General features: G+C 43.6%; 1 protein-coding gene across 2 annotated transcripts in view; it reads right to left on the bottom strand.

Moving 5' to 3' along the window:
* The window catches only part of LOC113426538 (hydroperoxide isomerase ALOXE3-like), a 50,341-nt gene extending 39,107 nt beyond the window's left edge, over positions 1 to 11,234 (bottom strand). The window contains exons 1-2 of one of the 2 annotated variants that reach the window (XM_087945776.1): positions 10,855 to 11,234; positions 6,481 to 6,601 (exon numbers count right to left, since the gene is read on the bottom strand). In XM_087945776.1, coding sequence (XP_087801902.1) covers positions 6,481 to 6,559 — 79 coding nt within the window. In that variant the 5' untranslated portion in view covers positions 6,560 to 6,601; positions 10,855 to 11,234. The remainder of the gene's footprint in view (positions 1 to 6,480; positions 6,602 to 10,854) is intronic. The other variant, XM_087945774.1, reaches the window with a different exon arrangement.
* Positions 11,235 to 16,733: the final 5,499 nt, after the last annotated feature.

Below are 16,733 nucleotides of genomic sequence, written 5' to 3'. Positions count from 1 at the left end.
AAAAACAAAACCTTGAATGATAATAAGAAGCTGGTTCCAGATGCGGGAGGGGAACTAATGCACAACTATAGATGGTCCTCGACTTACGACCTTCTATTTAGGGACCGTTCAAAGCTGCAACAGCACTTAAAAAATAATAATAATAATAATAAAGGACCGTTCTTCACCCTTGTGACCCTTGCAGCATGCCTGGCGGTTACAACGATCCAACGTGTGCAAACTGACTCATATTTATGATGGTCCCAGTGTGGTTCCGGGGGGCTGTGATTGCCCTTGGGACATACAACCACCCCTCAAACCCTGGAAAAGATGGATTCACTTAGCAGTGAAACTTTCAGGAAGAGACTGGACTGCCCTCTGTCAGAAATGGGGCGGGGTCTCCTGCTTGGGTGGGATGGGTGGGCTAGATGACCTCCTAGGTCCCTTCCTAATCTGTTAAGGATGGATCTTGTTGTTGAGGGAGGTTGTGGGAGCTTCATCCCTGGACGATTTCAAGAAGAGACTGGACTGCCCTCTGTCAGAAATCGGGGGACTCCTGCTTGGGCAGAGGGGTTGGGCTGCGGCCCACTGGTAGCCTGCGAGAAAATTTTGGTGGGCCGCAAAGAAATCTCACCCCCAGAGCATCCCCCAAAGCAATTAATACAGGCTGCGCAGAAACACAAGGCTGCACCGCCCACATGGCCCGCGGGAACTCTCCCCGCCCGCCCACTCACCTGGCAAACTTGCCTGCTAAATTGCTTATTTTTGCTACCATCATCTGTTCTGCTCTGCTGGGAGATTTAGATTAGATAAGAAGCAGGAAATGGTTGGATTCCTTGCTTTCTAGTATTCTAGATCTTGGGCTCTGCTTTTTTCCCCTTAGGGCTGAAGGTTTTATTATTCAGTGCAGACTCACGGCAAGCAAATTTTATGCGACAGACTGAGCTAGCCGATGGCAGATAGATAGATCGCTGAATGATTCTGTGAGCAACTCAATCCGCCTGCCTGCTTTGACTGATTTGGGGTCAAAGTTGCTTTTATTTTTAATAAAAAAAAATTCAACATTTACATACATGGTGTTTTGTGAGTTAATTTTGGGAGTTTGCTTGCAAGCAAATTTCATGTGACAGACTGAGCTAGCCAATGGCAGATAGATAGATTTCTGAATGAATCTGTGATTCTGTGAGCAACTCAATCTGCCTGCCTGCTTTGCCTGATTTTGGGTAAAAGTTGCTCTGTTTTTTAAAATAAAAAATTCAATATTTATATAAATATTTATAATATTTACATACAAGCTATGCCCAGCCAGTCACATGACCACCAAACCACACCCACAAATTAGGCCATGCCCAGAGAACCGGTTAGTGGTCCCTGGGATCTAAAATTATGAGTTTGGTGGTCCCTGAAGTCCAAAAGGTTGGTGACCCCTGGGCTAGATGACCTACAAGGTCCCTTCCTGTTAATCTAGCAATCGAACAACTGCGGCACTAAAAGTTTTAACAATGGGGGCGGAGAAATTCACAGAAAGTTAGGGCTCCATCGGGGTCGTATGTCGAGGACTTACGTGTATTTGCCAAACTTCAATTCCTATTGAATTTAATAAGATTGGGGCTGCAAATTCTTAAAAAGCTTTCAAATGTTTTTCTTTTTTCTTTTGCAATCTAAGCTGGTTGGTATCATTGGTTTCTCTGGAAAAATTCTCCCAGTTCTGCAGAATGCGGTCATTGTTTTTAACCATGATCCTCTTCATGATTTCAGATTTTAACCTCCCTTTATACACTAGAATAAGAATCGCAGAGTTGGAAGGGACCTTGGAGGTCATCTAGCCCAACCCCCTTCTCAGGCAGGCAACCTTACCCCCCCCACCTACCCCTTCAGACAAACGGTTGTCCAATCTCTTCTTCAAAGCTTCCAGGGTTGGGAGCATTGACCATTGAACTTGATTTTAAGCCATTCTTCTAAGTGGCCAAAAGAACTTTCCAAAAATGAAAGCAAACTCAAACTCCAGATTTTTGTTTTTTTTTTCCGGAGGGGAGTGGTACATAATGTCAACACAATTTCAGCCCGAAAAAAATATCCTATCCACCCAATAAAATTGTGCAGCTCAACAAAGCTGCACAAAGAGGAACTCTCTGAAGAAGAAAGTTGGTTTAAATTCAAGTCAAACCGAGTTATGTTGGTTCAGGCTAGGCCAGTGACCTCTTCAAATTGCAGGCCAATAAAAAAACAAAAAATCTCTGAAAATATCTTTTTTCCCCCTCTCTTTTAATCGTCATATCCTTCTGGAAAGCTCAAGGCCGTTGCAAACAGCCCTGAACTTGTAAACCATTTCCAGGTTACAATGGCACAGAGAAAAAAGGGGGACTTACTTGCACTTACGAATCACTCACGATATCTCTACAGTCAGGGGGATCCAAATTTGGGCATCTGTATTTACAATAGCCCCAGGGTCATGTGATCAGCCGCTTGTGACCGTCCCAGCAGGCTGTACGGGGGAAGCTGGATTCGCTTAATGAACCGTATGATTCACTTAACTGCACGGATTTATTTAACAATAATAGCCACACACACACACACATACACAAAGGTCATAAAATCGGGTGCGATGTGCTGAACGACTGGCACTGCTTAGTCATGGAATATTATTAATGCTCCCAGTTGTGGTTGTAAGTCAAGGACTGCTTTGCAAGCTATCTAAACAGCCAGGATTTTCTCTGTTTAAAACCCTGGAAGCTTTTAAGAAAGGATTGGATGACCATCTGTCTGAAGTGGTGTAGGGTTTCCTGCCTAAGCAGGGGGTTGGACTAGAAGACCTCCAAGGTCCCTTCCAACTCTGTGATTCTATTCTGTTCTGTTCCAGTCCGTTTAAGTCCAGTCCAGTCCAGTCCATATTTTGTTTTCTATTCTATTCTATTCTATTCTATTCTATTCTATTTTATTCTATTTCTATTTCTATTTCTATTTCTATTTCTATTCTATTTCATTCCATATTTTCTATTCTATTCTATTCTATTCTATTCTATTCTATTCTATTCTATTCTATTCTATTTCTATTTCTATTTCTATTCTATTTCATTCCATATTTTCTATTCTATTCTATTCTATTCTATTCTATTCTATTCTATTCTATTCTATTTCTATTGTAGGAAGTTAGCACCCACCCCTTTCCTAGAAAATTGAAATACCCTAGGAAATATTTAAAAGGCAGAATATTTCCCTTAAAAAAAGAGTAAAGTAGAAACTCGGAGAGGCAGAAGCTCAGCCCTCCCCCCCACCTTTGTTAATGGGTGGGCCATTAAGGCCAGGGTCAAAATACTTTACATAACAAAGACCTCCGGGTAAAGGTATAGCAATTGCCCAAAGCCCTTTCATCCAGCAAGGCTCAACCAAGCCTGGAACTCAGGACAGCCTACAAAGTTAGCTAAGACCCCCGCCCCTGGGAGTCTGACAGCCAATGGGATCCACTTCCTGCACAGCAACAGGAAACACTTCTATAAGCATCTTGGTCGCCCCTTCTTGATTTTTTCCTTTATCTTGAAGCATGTGATCATTCTTTTAACTTTGGAGGTTCAAAGCTACGTGGTCCTGCTACCCACCATTAAACCGTCTTTCCTAACAGCCTCCAGGTTTCCAGTATCTTTTTCCCCACTTGGAACTGAACCTAGAAAGGATATTTCTTCCAACACTATGATTCTGTAAGGGTCTCCTGATTGAACAGGGGGGGGTTGGACTAGATGACCTCCAAGGTCCCTTCCAACTCTGTTAATCTATGATTCTGTAAGGGTCTCCTGCTTGAGCAAGGGATTGGACTAGATGACCCCCAAGGTCCCTTCTGTGTTAATCTATGATTCTGTTCCATTCCATTCCATTTTTTCTTTTCTATTTTTCTTTTCTATTCTATTCCATTTCTGTTTCTATTCTAAATCTCTCTCTCTCTCTTTTTTTTTTTTACCATTCTTCCATGAATATACAAGCAGTGTGCCGGTTGGTTTACAAATTTTTTGTGCATCCATTTCATAGTCATCAATTACAGTTACATTGCATAATAACTCATATTCTCAATCAGAAATTAAATACCCTAGTATCATTATTATTCAGTCATTTGACAATAATTTTATTCATTCATATTTTGCGAGGTAACTATAATTTACTTAGTATCATTTTGTAACAATTCATATAATCTTCCCAAATCTATCCTAAATTTTTTTTTATAGATATAGTAAAAGAGAAAAAAAGTACATCTTTATATATTTATTATTTTCTAAGGTTCTAGATATTTCATTATTGTATTTTGTTATCTAACCATTGATAAAAAAAAAAGGTCCAAAATTTTATAAAATTGTTTATCCTCTTGCTCTCTAATTTCAAATGTCAATCTACTGTCTAAATCTCTTAATTTGTTACTATAAGAACGTCACAGGAGTACAATGTTTGGATTTTACTCTTGTGTTTGAATTGTGACCGTGAGAACGAATAGTTCGGAGAGATTGCAAAGCTATCAGCAGTCAGGAATTCCATGACCAAAAACCTTTGGTATGTTAAGCAGGTTTTAAAATCAATACAGGCCGTCGGTCCTCAACTTGCAACCGAAGAAGGAAAAGTGCAAAGTAGAGCGACGATTAAAAGCCTGGAGACCAAAACACATGAAGCATTGAGGTCATCCAATCCAGCCAACCCTCCAGATTTAATCAATTCACCAGAATTAACCAGTGGAACTACCTGCTATCAGAAGTTGTAAGGGCTCCATCACTGGGGGGTTTTAAGGAGAGATTGGACAGTCACTTGTCTGAGATTGTATAGGTTCTCCTGCTTGTGCAGGGGGCTGGACTAGAAGACCTCCAAGGTCCCTTTCCAGCTCTAGTCCAATTAATGATTGATTGATTGACCACAATTGAGCCAAAAGGTTCTCTTATGAAGCAAGACTATTCTTAAGTGAGTTTTATCCCATTTTACGACCTTTCTTGCCACTGCTGCTAAGTCAATCACTGCAGTTGTTAAGTGAGTCACACAGTCGTTAAGCAAATCGGCCTTCCCTCATTGACTTTGCTTGTCAGAAGGTCGCAAAAGGGGGTCACGTGACCCTTGCAACCGTCATCAACAGAAGTCAGTGGCCAAGCGTCTGAATTTTGATCAAGCGTGCAACAGTCGTTAAGTGTGAAACATGATCATAACTCACTGTATTCAGTGCTGTTATAATTTCCAATGGTCACTAAATGAATGGCTGTAACTCAAGGACTATTTGAAATAAGAAGATGAAGATGTTAACCAAAAACAAAAACAAAGGAAATTGAGAGATTTTAAAAGAAACGGGGGGAAAAAAAACTACGTTTCGGCTTGAGAAAAATGTAGAATTCTCAGATTTTACTATAGCAAATACCAATATAAAAGTGAAAGGCTCCTCATGCATCATCACAAAATCTCCAGGACCATAAAGTCTACAAACTTGACATTTGGCATACATGTTCCTCTTGGCTTCTATGTGTTCACTAAGAAAGAATTTTCCGAAATAACCATCAGATCATTTAGAGCATTTCCTGTACTATTATTAATTATTATTATTATTATTATTATTAACACGCTCTGATGCTAAGGAGTTCTATTGCCCCTCCCCACCTGAAAAAAGGAAATCTCTTCCAAATGCAAAACACAAGCAGAGGAGTTTCAGTTTCAGTTTCACAGCACCAAACAGTTTTAGTACAGAATAGTTGAGGTAAACCACGCCCAGGCTCCTTGTTGTCTCCTTCTTGCTCACGCAGCAAATACTCTTTCAGTTTCCAAACAGCCCTCAACTCTCTCACACCCTGACAGGATGCTAGCCAGATGTATACCGATGGATGCTGGTAGGCAGAGGCACAAATTTTATCTCCTTATTTTCCTCGCCAAAAACTAAACCTGACCACATAGTTTCATAGCAAAGCACGGGTATCAAACTAGTGTGAATTAAGATGAAGATGTTAACAAGGAAGGAAGGAAGGAAGGAAGGAAGGAAGGAAGGAAGGAAGGAAGGAAGGAAGGAAGGAGGGAGGGAGGGAGGGAGGGAGGGAGGGGAGGGAGGGAGAGAAAGAAAGAAAGAAAGAAAGAAAGAAAGAAAGAAAGAAAGAAAGAAAGAAAGAAAAGAAAGAAAGAAAGAAAGAAAGAAAGAGAAAGAAAGAAAGAAAGAAAGAAAGAAAGAAAGAAAGAAAGAAAGAAAGAAAGAAAATTGAGAGATTTAAAAAGAACTGGGGAAAAAACCCTACTTTTCAGCTTGAGAAAAATGTAAAATTCTCGAGTTTTACTATAGCAAATACCAATTGTATATTATTTTGAAATAACTCTGTTAAGAAATGAAAGGAAATGAAGAGGGATACGTTAATGCAGGGGAAAAAATAAAATTTAACATGGTTGGGGAGAACCCCGCGACCAAATCGGGGACATCCTGAACAAATGTTTCACTTAACCACACAAATATTGGGCTGCATGGCGGTCGTAAGTCGGGCGAAGATTCAGAAAAATCTTACTTACCTTGGACGGAATTTTGTGCCAAAATTTGACGGCCGCTCCGGAGAACTGTCCAAGATTTCTGCATCGCTTTGAACTGCATTTTGGGGGCAATTTAGGGCAATTCAATAAGGAGCTGACATTCCTAAAGAGACAAAAACATCCCAGGGGGAATTTTTTAAAAAAAATTCATTCCAATGTTCAAATGCCAGTATTAAAATTGCAAAAAGATATTTATTTTTTCCCCCCGGTGAGAACCATCAACCGAATGGAACAGAAGTTGCCCTCAGAAGTTGTGGGAGCTTCATCCCTGGAGGCTTTCAAGAAGAGGCTGGACTGTCCATTTCTCAGAAATGGTGTAGGGTCTCTCCTGCTTGGGATGAAGGGGGTTGGACTAGATGACCTCCAAGGTCCCTTCCAACTCTGTTAATCCCCCAGTGAGAACAATCAACCGATGGAACAGAAGTTGCCTTCAGAAGTTGTCATAGCTTCATCCCTGGAAGCTTTCAAGAAGAGACTGGACTGTGCTCTGTCAGCAATGGTGTAGGATCTCCTGCTTGGGATGAAGGGGTTGGACTAGATGACCTCCAAGGTCCCTTCCAACTCTGTTAATCCCCCAGTGAGAACAATCAACCGATGGAACAGAAGTTGCCTTCAGAAGTTGTCATAGCTTCATCCCTGGAAGCTTTCAAGAAGAGACTGGACTGTGCTCTGTCAGCAATGGTGTAGGATCTCCTGCTTGGGATGAAGGGATTGGACTAGATGACCTACAAGGTCCCTTCCAATCCTTATGCTAATTCAGGGATGACCTGCTCAGGTTATCGGTGTCGAAGTCCTGCTCTTCACATCCAAGTCGATTGCGAGTCCCTTTCCCGATACACCTGTCAATCCTCCTTTTTTGGGGGACAAGGGTTTTTGGGGGGGCTTCCGACAGCCAGACGGAGGAAGGGACCATTTAGACAGAGAGAAAGCGAAACCGAGTGCTAATCCTGCTTTAGGCATGAAAGCCAGCTGGGTGACTTTGGGCCAGGGCCTGACATTTTTGGGAAATAAAGGCTGCAAGAAAACTGCCCAGACTTGTCTACCTCCGTCGTAGCCAGGGGCCAACTCTGACTTTAGGCACATATATCTATACCTACATATGTTTGAGGCTTATAACTCATAACTGAGTTTTGCAACATTTTATAAGTCATATACCTTATCTGAGTTTTGCAAGTGTTTGTGTGTGTATATATGTGTGTGTGTGTGTGTGTGTGTGTGTATATGTGTATCTATCTATCTATCTATCTATCTATCTATCTATCTATCTATCTATATCTGTATGTATGGTATTCGGCTTTGTTCGGGTTCGTTTTCCCGTCATTAGTTGTGCTTTTTAGCAGTTGTATAGCGTTTCGGCAGAATCTCATCTGCCATCATCAGGCTTCTGTATAGGAACATATATACAGGCTATACAGAAGCCTGATGATGGCAGATGAGATTCTGCCAAACGCTGCCAACTCTTTAAAAGCACAACTATAACGACGTGAAAATACCCCAACAAAGCTGAATACCATATATACATATACATATAGATATATATACACAAATACATCTGTTTTGCAACATTTTATAACTCATATATCTGAGCTTTCCAACAATGTATGTATGCATGTGTGTGTGTGTGTGTGTGTGTGTATGAGTTTTGCAACTTTTTATAGCTCATATATCTGAGTTTTGCATATATTTTGCATTACATACACACACACACATATAAAATATATCTGAGTTTTGCAGCATTTTATAACTAATGCATCTGAATTTTGCAAACAAATAATTCCCTCAACACTGTTCAACTATTTACAAGTGTACACTACTATTACTGTTAATCTTCTCACCACTCCTTATCACCCCTCCTCCCACTTGACTGTTTCCTAGTATGGTTTGATTGTTGATTGCACCCTATGACTATCATTAAGTGTTGTACGTTGTGATTCTTGATTCTTAAACAATGTACCTTTTCTTTATGTATACTGAGAGTATTTACATCAAGACTAAATTCCTTGTGTGTCCAATCACACTTGGCCAATAAAGTATTCTATTCTCTTCTCTTCTATTCATATATGTGTGTGTGTGTGTGTGTGTATGTATATGTATAGACATACATACACATACACACATATAATATCTGAGTTTTGCAATGTTTTATATACATATATACATAAACATACATACATACATATACTGGTATATATACATATATATTGCTAAACTCAATTCTACTCACTGTTGCAGCACTCAAAACAGCGATAAAAAAAAAAAATCCAGTTAGTATTCGATATGCAGCCATTCATTTAGTGTTCAAAATTAAGACAGCACTGAAAACAGTGCCTCAATTACTGTTTTTCACACTCAGCGACCGCTGCAGCATCCCCACTGTCCCGGGGTCGAAATTCAGACCCTCAGCAAATGACCCCTACTTACGACGGTCACAACGTCCCCGGGGTTAGGAGATCCCCATTTAGCAATCCCCTGACCAGCGCACTGGATTCAACTTAACAACCAGGCGACTAGCTGAACAATGACCAGGGTTCACTTAACGACAGAGGTCATAAAAACGGGGCAAAAGTCATATAAGAAGCCTTTCAACTGAGTGGCATGAAACTTAACTCACCTGTCTGAGTTTCTTTTTGCTTCCGACAGCCAGACGGAGGAAGGGAATTTAGACAGAGAGAAAGCGAAAAGTGCTAATCTGCTTTAGGCATGAAAGCCAGCTGGGTGACTTTGGGCCAGGGCTCTGACATTTTTGGGGGAAATAAAGGCTGCCAAGAAAACTGCCCAGACTTGTCTACCTCCGTCGCCAGGGGCCAACTCTGACTTTAGGCACATATATCTATACCTACATATGTTTGAGTTTATAACTCATAACTGAGTTTTGCAACATTTTATAAGTCATATACCTTATCTGAGTTTTGCAAGTGTTTGTGTGTGTATATATGTGTGTGTGTGTGTGTGTGTGTGTGTATATGTGTATCTATCTATCTATCTATCTATCTATCTATCTATCTATCTATCTATATCTGTATGTATGGTATTCGCTTTGTTCGGTGTTTTCCCACGCCATTATAGTTGTGCTTTTAAAGTTGTAGCAACGTTTCGGCAGAATCTCATCTGCCATCATCAGGCTTGTATAGGAACATATATACAGGCTATACAGAAGCCTGATGATGGCAGATGAGATTCTGCCAAACGTTGCTACAACTTTAAAAAAGCACAACTATAATGACGTGGGAAAATACTCCTAACAAAGCTGAATACCATATATACATATACATATAGATATATATACACAAATACATCTGTTTTGCAACATTTTATAACTCATATATCTGAGCTTTCCAACAATGTATGTATGCATGTGTGTGTGTGTGTGTGTGTGTGTATGAGTTTTGCAACTTTTTATAGCTCATATATCTGAGTTTTGCATATATTTTGCATTACATATACACACACACACATATAAAATATATCTGAGTTTTGCAGCATTTTATAACTAATGCATCTGAATTTTGCAAACAAATAATTCCCTCAACACTGTTCAACTATTTACAAAGTGTACACTACTATTACTGTTAATCTTCTCACCACTCCTTATCACCCCTCCCCTCCCACTTGACTGTTTCCTAGTATGATTTGATTGTTGATTGCACCCTATGACTATCATTAAGTGTTGTACGTTGTGATTCTTGATTCTTAAACAATGTACCTTTTCTTTATGTATACTGAGAGTATTTACATCAAGACAAATTCCTTGTGTGTCCAATCACACTTGGCCAATAAAGTATTCTATTCTCTTCTCTTCTATTCATATATGTGTGTGTGTGTGTGTGTATGTATATGTATAGACATACATACACATACACACATATAATATCTGAGTTTTGCAATGTTTTATATACATATATACATAAACATACATACATACATATACTGGTATATATACATATATATTGCTAAACTCAATTCTACTCACTGTTGCAGCACTCAAAACAGCGATAAAAAAAAAAAATCCAGTTAGTATTCGATATGCAGCCATTCATTTAGTGTTCAAAATTAAGACAGCACTGAAAACAGTGCCTCAATTACTGTTTTTCACACTCAGCGACCGCTGCAGCATCCCCACTGTCCCGGGGTCGAAATTCAGACCCTCAGCAAATGACCCCTACTTACGACGGTCACAACGTCCCCGGGGTTAGGAGATCCCCATTTAGCAATCCCCTGACCAGCGCACTGGATTCACTTAACAACCAGGCGACTAGCTGAACAATGACCAGGGTTCACTTAACGACAGAGGTCATAAAAACGGGGCAAAAGTCATATAAGAAGCCTTTCAACTGAGTGGCATGAAACTTAACTCACCTGTCTGGAGTTTCTCTTCTGCTTCCCTTCCCTTAAACTGAAAAGTACTCCAAGTCCCGAGAGACACGCAAAGCCTGGAGAAGGGAGGGAATAGAGAGTTACAAATCCCATGCGTCGCGGCTCCTTAATGATTCAGGGCTCCCCAGCCGCTTCTCCAACGTGGCGCCCCTTGCAAAAGTGGCAAACTCCCCCCCCGCCAACTATACCGCCCATCGTGCCCCTCCGCCCTGCCTAGGTGGGACAGGACTGGCCGATCCTACAGCGGGGAGGAAGAGAAGGAGGAAGAAAGGTGCAAAGCAGCCCCCCCGCCCACCTTCAACCCCCCTTCCCTGCGCGATCCTGCCAAGCTTGGATCGGGCTGCGCGCAGGAAGAAAACTCCGGCTTGCCTGGTTCTTTTCCGCGGGCGCCCGGCGAGGGGACCCGCAGACACCGGACAGGAGGCTCCCTAGACGGGCAAAGCGATCCGGAGATGCTCGCGTCCCCGGGCAGCTGCAAATCCAGCCAGCCTGCCCGCCCGCTCGCTGGCTCTGCGGTTCTGGGAGGCCCCAGAAGCCGCGGCGGAGCTCCACCTGGGAAGGGCGGGCCGCCTCCGCCTCCGCCTCCGCCGCCCCCGGAGGCCCAGCCACCCGGAGTCCCTGCCCGCCCGGCCGAAAGCAGCTGGGCGCCCGATCCTGCCTCGCCCGCGCCCCAGGCAGCGCGATCCGGCAAAGGCGCAGCGGCAGATGGGAAGGAGGAGGGAGGGAGGAGGGAGGGAGGAAGGATGGGTGCCTCCTCTTCCTCCCTTCTCTTCTCTGCAAACCCCACTCCCTCGTAGCACTGATGATGTTCCTTAGTTGGGTCGTGAAACGTCTGGAAGAAAATCATCCAGCTCAAAAAGCACCATGGACTCTATAGTCCTTTTCCTCCTCCTCCTCCCAAACTCCAGTTCCTTTAAGCACTGATGGTGTTCCCTAGTTGGGTCATGAAACGTCATCAAGAAAACCTCCCATGGACCCTACAGTTCTTTTCTTCCTCCTCCTCCTCCTCCTCCCTCCACTCTATAAACTCCCCTCCCTTCTGGCACTGATGGTGTTCCCTAGTTGGGTCATGAAACGTCATCAAGAAAACCTCCCATGGACCCTACAGTTCTTTTCTTCCTCCTCCTCCTCCTCCTCCCTCCACTCTATAAACTCCCCTCCCTTCTGGCACTGATGATGTTCCCTAGTTGGGTCATGAAACACCTGCAAAAAAAAAAAAACTACCCAGCTCAGAGAGCACCAAGGACCCCACAGTCCTCCTCCTCCTCTTTCTCTTCCTTCCTTCCTTCCTCCCTTCCTCCTCCTCCTCCTCCCTGCCTTTTTGAGGGCTCGTGGGAAAATTGGAGGCAGAAAATATCTTGTGGGGCATTGTGATAAAAAGTGATTTGGGTGCTTGCCAGGCAACGGCCGTTTCCCAAATCAAACATTTCACCATTGGATAAATATATATACAGTAATCAAAAATGCCCAGAGAGACTTTAACCTCCTGGATAATCTGTTACTGGTTTCTTCCGATTTCTCTTTGAAGTTGGCCACTTAAGATGTTTTTATTCGGTTTTATCCGTGGCACGTGAATCCTGCTGTTGTCCTGCCTTTAAAATCCACACCGCGTGTATTATTTAAAAAGAGAATATTTGTAGCTCAGGGTGGAATTGTGAGCTCGGTATTTAATCTATTTATTTTTTATTTTCCAAAGCCGGAACATCTGGCGTGAAAGAGAGAAAAATACAATATTCAAAATTGGTATGGTAATCTAAATAAAAGTAAGCCTTGATGTACCACCAGAATTGAGCCCAACGTTCCGGTTGCTAAGTGAGCAAGAATTTTGCCCCGTTCTATGACTTTTCTTGCCACCGCCGCTAAGTGAATCACTGCTGCTGTTGTTAAGTGAATGTCAAAAGGTCGCGAAAGGGGATCAGGGACACTGCAACTGTCATAAATATGAGTCAGTTTCCCAGTGTCTGAATTTGGATTCCACAACTGCGGCAATTTGTGTCGTAAGTGTGAAAAATTGCCCCTTTTTTTCCAGCGCCGTCGTAACTTTGAACGGTCACTGAGTGAAGTGTTGCATGTTGAGGACTACCTGTAAGGAAACTTTCAATAACTATATTACAAATATAACAATTAAAACACAGAAGGAATTTAAAACACTGAGTTGTTTTCTTGCAGACGTTTCATGGCCCAACTAGTTAACATCATCAATGCTGGAAATGTGATCCCCATTCCCTATGTAGCACTGATGACGTTACCCAGTTGGGTCATGAAACGTCTGCAAGAATTCCACCAAGCTCAGAGGGCCCCAAGGACCCCTCAGTCCTGCACTTCCTCCTCTTCCTCCTCCTTACAATTCTCCTCTCTTCTAGCTCTGATTATGTTACCTAGTTGGGTCATGAAATGTCTGCAAGAAAACAACCCAGTTCAGAGAGCATTCAAGACCCCAAAGTTGTCATCGTCATTGTCGTTGTTGTTGTCCTCCTCCTCCACAAATCCCATTCCCTTCTAGCACTGATGATGTTACCTACCGTGTTTCTCCAACAATACGGCCTCCACCAATAGGAAGACCCAGCATGTTTTCTAGGCATAAAATCAAATTAAGCCCCTCCCCCCAAATTGAGGCCTAGTTTAAAACATGCAAAATGGGAGGAAGGGTGGGGGGACTTGCCGTTAGGAGCGCCCCGTGGGCAGCAATTCCTCGTCATCAGCCGCTCCTAACGGGTGATCATGGCGAAGCGCAGAGAGTTCCCTACTCCCACCAAACACCTTTGCGGCAGACCCAAGACCTTTGGCAGCTGCCGCTCTTTCTTTTCCTTCTGCCCATTCCGCTGCCACGTTTGGAGCTGCCGCTTCCGTGTTTGGAGCTGCCGCCGCCGTTTGGAGCTGCCACCGCCGTTTGGAGTGCCACCGCCACATTTGGAGCTGCCGCCGCTGTTTGGAGTGCCACCCACCACGTTTAGAGCTGCCGCCGCCGTTTGGAGCTGCCGCTTCTGTGTTTGGAGCTGCCACCGCCGTTTGGAGTGCCGCCGCCACGTTTGGAGCTGCCGCCGCCGTTTGGAGTGCCGCCGCCACGTTTGGAGCTGCCACCGCCCGTTTGGAGCTGCCGCTTCCGCGTTTGGAGCACCACCGCCATTTGGAGCACCGCTGCTACTCCAAACACAGCGGCAGCTCCAAACACGGAAGCGGCAGCTCCAAACGTGGTGGCGGCACTCCAAACGGTGGCGGCAGCTCCAAACGTGGCGGCAGCTCCAAACGTGGCGGCGGCACTCCAAGCGGCAGCGGCAGCTCCAAACATGGAAGCGGCAGCTCCAAACGTGGCGGTGGCACTCAAACGGTGGCGGCAACAGCTCCAAACACGGAAGCGGCAGCTCCAAACGTGGTGGTGGCACTCCAAACGGTGGCGGCAACAGCTCCAAACACGGAAGCGGCAGCTCCAAACACGGCGGCGGCACTCCCAACATGGAAGCGGCAGCTCCAAATGGCGGTGGCAGCTCCAAACACAGAAGCGGCAGCTCCAAATGTGGTGGCGGAATGGGCGGAAGGGAAAGCAACAGCGGCAGGTGCCAAAGGTCTTGGGTCTGCAGCAAAGGTGTTTGGTGAGAGTAGGGAGCTCTCTGCGCTTCGCCATGATCACCCGTTAGGAGCGGCTGGTGGCGAGGCTGCCCGCGGGGCACTCTAGATGAGGATGCAAGGGGGGGAATTAAGTCACCCCCCGAAAAGACGGCCTAGCCATTTTTTCGGGGCTCAAAAAAAAAATAAGGCCCGGCCTTATTATGTGAGAAACACGGTAGTTGGGTCATGAAACGTCTGCAAGAAATCCACCAAGCTCAGGGAGCACCAAGGACCCCAATTTGATCTATTTATTCAGCTACCAAATCTGTCAAATATCATGTACTGCCCATTGCAGCTGTGTGACGCTTTGTGGTTTGCAAATAAACCTATAGAAAAAGTGTAAAAGCCATCTTTGACAACGCATTCCAGTAATTTGTAATGTCATTTGAAGTAACAGTTTCCGTCACCGCATTGATTTCCGTGGACCTTACATCATACTTAATGTCAACTCATAAACTATTTTTTTAGAGTTGCCAGCAGAAAGGGAGTGGAGGGGAAGGGTTTTGAAAGAGCAATGCAGAAGCTCGGAAACCGAAAGCGGATTCCATAAATGGTTTTTCAAAGATAGTAACTAGGTGACTGAAGTTTCTGCCATGCAAAATTCTAACTGAAGAGCATGATTGATGACTCTGGGCTATGGAGGTGTCCCGTTGGAGAATATGAACTACGATACACCCAGGGGGTGGGGGAAAACCAGGGTCAAGGCTGACAATGAATTCTGTGTTTCAGAGTTGGCTACGCTCAGGTAGTGCCAGACATGTTAACTCCCTTTTTGGAAGTTTTGGAAGTTTGGCTCTAGACTCATACGTTAATTGAGGGTAACTGCCGGAATCCTGACATTTAAATGGTTACCCGTTTCGCCAAAAATACAACCTACCCTGAAAGTAAGTCCTAGCTTGATTTTTTTACACATGCACCCAATATAAGCCCTACCCCCCAAAATAAGCCCTAATTAAGATCCCACCAACTCCAGAGTGGACAGGTAAAAATTAAGCTAGGGTGAAGATGGGGAGGTGGAGCTGCCCTACTACTTACCTTGGGACAGTTGTAGTCAGAGGTTAGTCAGTGGATGACATCCCCCGAAAATAAGACATGGTGCCTTTTTTTTGGTGGCAAAAGAAAATGAAAATAAGACGGGGTCTTATTTTCGGGAAAACAATGTAATAGAGGGGGTGTGCATAAGTGCACTAGTGTGCCCATCACTGTATTTTTATTCTTTTATTCTTGTTTCTCATTTATATTTGACAAATTTGAATAAATAAATCAATAAAATAAATAAATTTGGGAGTAATGTGTGTCTGTTGGTATCTTCACGCAACTCATGGCTTTCACACACACACACACCACAAATGTTTTCTTGTTGCAGGAGAATAACAGCTGAATATGGCTTCTACAAGCTCAACGGGCTTCGCAGGACTACCTTTTATCATGTTATAACAGGGTAAATTATTTGAGTAGATTGTGGGTATGTGGTCGGCATAATATCTCATTTATTTATTTTATTTTGACAACTTCCTGGCACGTGTCTCCAACATGCTTCCCTCTGCCGACCAGCCAGTAAGATTTCATGATGCCGCAGGATTAGCCTCCTATCCCACCCAAACTATCATGGCTAAGTGTCAAAAAGCTGCTCATCCTTGGTTTGTTAACAGCCTCTCCTATCTCTGCAACCAGCCATCATTTCCCCCCGGTTTTTTTTATTGCAATTATGTGGTTTCTGACCTTCACCCATGGGATGGTTTTGATTGATTAGCTTTCCGCTCAGGGTGAGGGCTGGGTTTTGGGGAAAATCAAAGTTTCATTCCCCCAACCTGAGCACCAAATCCAGAAGCGGTTTCCAAGTTTAAAAAAAAAAAAAAAGTAATTGTGTGGTTTTATTGTTGTTGCTGTTGTTGATCAAAGCAATCAATTTAACCCTCTTTGCTAATTTCATCCATTTTTGCATCCACAGTGGGAATCAAAATGAGTGGGATTCTAGCAGTTCGGACCGGTTCTATAAAACCGGTTATTACGATTCTGAGCAGTTTGGAGAACCGGCAAATCATGCCCCTGGCTGGCCCTCCCTCTCCCCACCCAGTCAGTCCTTATCGTGCATGCCCGACATTTCCGATTGGGTTTTTCCCGGTCCAGTCACTCCTCAAAGTTTTTTCTTTCCTCCCAACGATCAGCTGTTCTTTCCTCCCAACGATCAGCTGTTCTTTCCTCCCAACGATCAGCTGTTCTTTCCTCCCAACGATCAGCTGTTCTTTCTCCCC

This window comes from Notechis scutatus, chromosome Z (assembly GCF_049901735.1).
Source record: "Notechis scutatus isolate UNSWTSFEM ecotype Mainland chromosome Z, rNotScu1.2, whole genome shotgun sequence".
Lineage (NCBI taxonomy): Eukaryota > Metazoa > Chordata > Lepidosauria > Squamata > Elapidae > Notechis > Notechis scutatus.
This window is presented reverse-complemented; position numbering and strand designations above follow the sequence as displayed.